General features: G+C 32.1%; 1 protein-coding gene across 1 annotated transcript; it reads right to left on the minus strand.

The window, feature by feature from the left end:
• Positions 1-2,042: 2,042 nt before the first annotated feature.
• LOC121442742 (terminal nucleotidyltransferase 5D-like) lies at positions 2,043-3,215 on the minus strand. Its single transcript, XM_041644340.1, has one exon. It carries the CDS (start codon positions 3,213-3,215, stop codon positions 2,043-2,045), a length of 1,173 nt encoding a protein of 390 aa, XP_041500274.1.
• Between the last annotated feature and the right edge of the window lie 2,189 nt (positions 3,216-5,404).

The following is a 5,404-nucleotide window of genomic DNA, read 5'->3' on the forward strand; positions in this document are numbered from 1 at the left end:
ACAGTATTTTTCTGGTTAGTAGGCAATACAGGAAGGCTTAGGGAAACAAAACTATGAGGAACAGGCTAAAGCCTTTTCTTCTGTGGTATCACTCCCATTCAACATGTTTGGATTCTCTAACCTGAGAAAATATTAGGTATTTATGTTGAGTTTTTCACAAGAGAACGTGAGCATGATCATTTTAGTTCATTCTCTCTACACTGCAGTTTAAAGCTTTAGGATAATAATATGGAAAAACTGCTTCTTAGGAAATAAAAACTTTGGAGTAAATACCAGTAAGAAGCAATGGGATTGCAGATGTTATAAAATACTCCAAACATCTTCACAATTCTATTACTGAACCACTATGGGAAATATTGAACCTTTAGCAATGACATCACTAACACAATCGTTTTAAGTCTCATGTAATTCCCCTGTATCTTTTAGAATTACTTTTTCCTGATAAATAAGTTCAGTTTTATGTATATGTAGTCTTACCTTCTGAAAACTAAAGTGTATATATTAAGACACAAAGAAGGATCACTATAATTTAGCCAATAGCCAAAAAAGATGTAGAAAGATTCAGTGATACAATTTCTTAATACAGTGTTCAATACTTTTGTATTTGTTCTCCACCCAAAGGGGTAAATCCAAATATTTTAAAGCCTTGGGATTCTGCCATACAAATGTAATTATTTGAATATGCCAATGGTCAATGATGTATGGGTACACAAATATCAGAAATATTGGCTATTTGAAAATCCCACAGAAGCTGTACTTTTGTATTCAATACTATAATGCCAAGAAGAGACTTTAACTACAATCTATAGGTAGCACATTCTCAGATTTTGATTGCTGGTTCTTATTGTGATGGGAAAAAAGTAGTTTTCTGATGGCCTCATTGACATTCGTTGAGAGCAGCTTGTTGTTATCATCCCAGATAAGAGATCAATGGCTCTTTTCATCATATGAGAGAAATTCATTTTAAATCCCATTCATATATTTACTAGTGGACATCTGTTGTTACTGAATAAATATTCAGAATAATGGTAAGTATAGACAATTACTGAACAAAATATGGTGTTAACTGAAATTTAACATCAAAGTACACACTACAAATCAGGCTTTGCGATAGGAAAAGTGAAAGTGCTTCATTTGGTCGTAAGTACTTTTAATTACTAATGATGAAAATTGCCCAGATGTGTTAGAATGTTAATCAAATAAGCCAAAAATCTGAAAAGTTATGACAGAATTCTCTAACTTTTCATAGTTGGTGGCAGTATTTCTCTTTCTTGTCCCCTTTAGTTTCTTCTTAGGAGATGATGATAAAATAGTTTCACATTCAGAGTTGGTTATTTTTTCTTTTCAACTTATTTAAGTGCCAGAAACTCTGCATAATAAGTTCTCTTGCTGACTGTTCAGATTACAGGTTTGTTTTCAATCCTCAGATCAGCTAAATTCTTACTATATGATGCATAATTACTGTTTTCCAGAGCATTTTTTCCAGTGGTCCTTCAAACTTTAGCCATATATTCAACCCAACACATTCTATTGGGAAACGCAGGTTTATAATCTATTGTTTTAACGTCATTTAAATTTGTTATCATTGCAATCACTTATTTTCAATTTAAGCACTAAAAATTCACGTAATTATTTACTGATGAAGCAAACAGTGTAACAAGGAACTAACTGGACATAAAGATGTTGCAACATGTCTTCACTATGCATCTCCATTTTAAAACATGTGAAGTGTTCTTTTATCTTCAGCCAAAGATGCAGGCATCTTTAACATACTGGTTGCAGCGAATTTTGTCTTAAGTGTCAGTAAGATTAGAAAGATCATTTAAAGGATTTACCCCAAACATTTGAAAGTTTTTGCAGTCCCAACATTTGAAGATCACTTAAAAATGAGTTTAGGGATGATACCTAATCTACTATCATAATTTAAGCTGCATTTGGTGAAAAATAGTTGGCAACCACACAAAAATAGATCTTAACTTTTACAGAATTTGGAAAATTCCTTTTCAGATGTACTTAAGTAATGCTTCTGGTATGCATACTTCTTACATCATATAATTTTGTACTGGAAACTGCACTCTGGGACATGGCTGGAAGTAAACAAGTGGCGGTCCAGATGCTAAATAATAACTTGGGTACCCTCCCTCAAAAACTACGTATGGAGCAGGTTGGTAAAAGCAAGTTACATTGTCTGTATTGGGTAGTATATTCTGTTCTCCAAGTACTTTCAAAGCCAAAAGGGTGATCATATTAAGAGTCTGCCTTCTTTCATAACCCATGAGGCAGACAGTGCTTTGGTTCACAACACCATGCAAGGTCATAAGATACTCATACTTGCTTTTATCTTCACCTATGAAATGGTTTCGGAGGTATGATTCAATTTTCTTTTGCTGTTCTGTTACATCAGGAAAATCAATGAAAAATCTAGAACACATATAACGTTCCAGAGTCTTAATTTCTGTTTGACAAGCTGGTTTGAAGTCACGGACTAACAAATTGCTGTATTTCAAAAGGCCACCACCTCTGATCTCTTCAGGTTTTCTGGTAGATATAAGCTTGTATTTCAAGTGTATCATTGCTTCCTGGAAGTCTCCATACATACTTTCAGCCACCACAACAGGACAGGATTCTTTGGTTAGCTTAGCATTTGGGACACTATAGAAATCTAACATGGAATCCAAAAGAATTTGAAAAGAATCTACACTAAATTCAAATTGTCGTCTGAGTGAATTCACAAATTTTAGTTCTACATTCTTCCCAGTGTTATTTGAAAGAGAGATGAGACTCCAACGATCACTGTTATCGCAGATTTTGACCATTTTCTGCACATATGCCTCTTTCATTGTCTTTATGGTAATCTTTTCTTTTTTAACACCTTTTGGTAAAAAGTCAAGTAGACAGCCTAAAACTGCATCCTTAACAACATGAAATTCTTGATCACTTGGCAGATCAACACCAAAAATAATGTCCAGATCTTTATAGCTGATTCCATTATGACTTGCAAGTATGTAACTTGCTGTAGAGCCATTCAATCTGGTATCTTTAACAATAATACCCTGCTTTATTAGTTCATCTTTCACAACATGAACAATATCTTTCGGTTTTACCTCCAGCGTGGGGAAATTGCCCCTTCCATGGATTGGGATTACTTCATCTAACACGCGATCCAGTGTTATGATGTGATCCCAAGTGAGATTGCTGAATCTGATCTCTGACATTATGAAGTCAATAGATTAACTACAGGGCAAGAAGAATATTAGGAAATGTCAGCATCTTAAAACTAAGATTACACCTAAAGCATATGAAAAGATTCAAAACAGATTTACCCTCTATAAGAAACAAAGTGAATACTAGGATGTTATTAATGGATATAATCATTCTTAAATATGGAAAAATAAAAGTCACAAAGATATCAAATCTTTGGTTCATTAGTAAGTTCAAACAGATTTCTCAGAGATTAACTGCAATTATGTAATTCATAAGATAAAAATGGTCTTCTTTTCTAATTTTTCCTCATATAAACATGATAATGATGGTGTGTGGTCATATAAATACTTATAGGATAATCATAGTACAACAGTGAGGCAAACTGTCAATAACTTAAGTTGAGATGAGATAGCATGAACAAAGTGCAACTAATATACAATAAAGTAACTTTAATTCTATAATTATAAAATCATTCACAAAGTCCGTATTGACTTTAGAGAAGCATAAGATTCCTGAGTCTTAAAAACATCTAGGGTGTCCGATTTTAAATTTTAAAATTCTTCCTTAATATTCAAATTACTTTTGAAAATGGAAATTTCTATTTTATTAATTTCCTTTCTGAATATTAGTAAAAAATAAAAAAATTCAATGGCTTAATACTAGTCTTACAATCTGTGAGAAGAGATTGTAATTGATATACATACTTTCTTCAATATTAAGAAATATTTTCTATATAGAAGTCCATGGGAACTTTATATGGAAATAGTCAACCAAATCAAGATTAAATGAACTAACTGCCAGAATAAATGAGCAAGTGATCAAAAAGTTGTCTTTCACATAAAACAAATTATTAGGATGTGATACTTAATATCCTAGATCTACACATAGATACTATAGGAGAAAGGAAGGGAAAAGCACTTTGTTTCCCAGGCAAAAGCATACTAAGATCTTCCAAAGAAAACAAAAATTAACATTTCTTTTCACTTTATGCTAGAAATGTGGTATTGAGAAACTGCTCATCAGTGTACAGCATTCTATTTTTCACTTGACACCTATGCTAATGATTCTGTCTTCTAGTACATAGACTAGCCTGAAGATGTAAGAATGTATATGTTTATACATATGTATATATATATGTGTGTGTGTGAGCATAATAATTTATTATTAGCATTTGTTAAATATAAACACATGAAGTCAATTTGCTAGGATGTGAGGAATGCTGTCATTGTTCAGTATATGTTTCAACTATCTAAATGATATTTTTAAATAACTGGTTCATATTTTTTAGTATTCTCTTGCTACAACTAAATAAACTTCTATTTTACATAATCTCTTTTTATTAAATTAGCTTATTATTATTGAATAAAGAATTTTTATTTTATTTCATTTAAAAAAGAAAACAAACTATCTTTTTTTCATTTTACATACTAATCCCAGTTCCCACTCTCTCCCCTCCTCCTATGCCCTCCACCTAACTCCCCACCCCACTCCCACCCACTCTTCAGAAAGGATAAGGCACATTGCTTTGAGGAAGGTTCAAAGTACTCCCTACTATATCTAGGCTGAGCAAGGGTATCCATCCAAAGAAAATAGGTTCCAAAAAAGCCAGTACAAGCAGTAGGGTTAAATCCTGGTGCTACTTTTTGCCCCAGCTATACAACTGTCATCCACATTCTAACTGAAGAATTTTTTAAATTACCATTTTCTCGCCATCTGTAGTTAAATCATATGCTCAAAAAATGAGTCACAAAATTTTAAAACATCATAATTACCATAACATATCATATGCATAATATACATATATACACATACACACACATATATACACACATACACAATATATATACACACTTATAGTCACACACTGAATTCTTAAATTATGAGGTTCCTATTAGTTCATTCCTGAAGATCTTGAGTTTCTAACTTCTTCCAATTTATTTATTTTTTATGCTAACACATTTCCTATCTATCTTAATTAATATTGGTGTGTCTATAATAAATAAGATATAAAAATATATATGACTCTAGTAGACATTGAAATTGAAACTAAGTTGTTTCCATTATTTAATTGGTTGAATTAATCTGAAATAAAAATAAGGCAAGTGAATTGTCATTATCTCACAAAGGGTCAGAAACGGTCATTTGTATAATAAATTACAATGTGTTTTCCTTACCACACACATTTATTATGCTTCTGACC

Source organism: Microtus oregoni, unplaced genomic scaffold, assembly GCF_018167655.1.
Source record: "Microtus oregoni isolate MIOR12 unplaced genomic scaffold, Mior012 000094F_ref0000399, whole genome shotgun sequence".
Taxonomy (NCBI): domain Eukaryota; kingdom Metazoa; phylum Chordata; class Mammalia; order Rodentia; family Cricetidae; genus Microtus; species Microtus oregoni.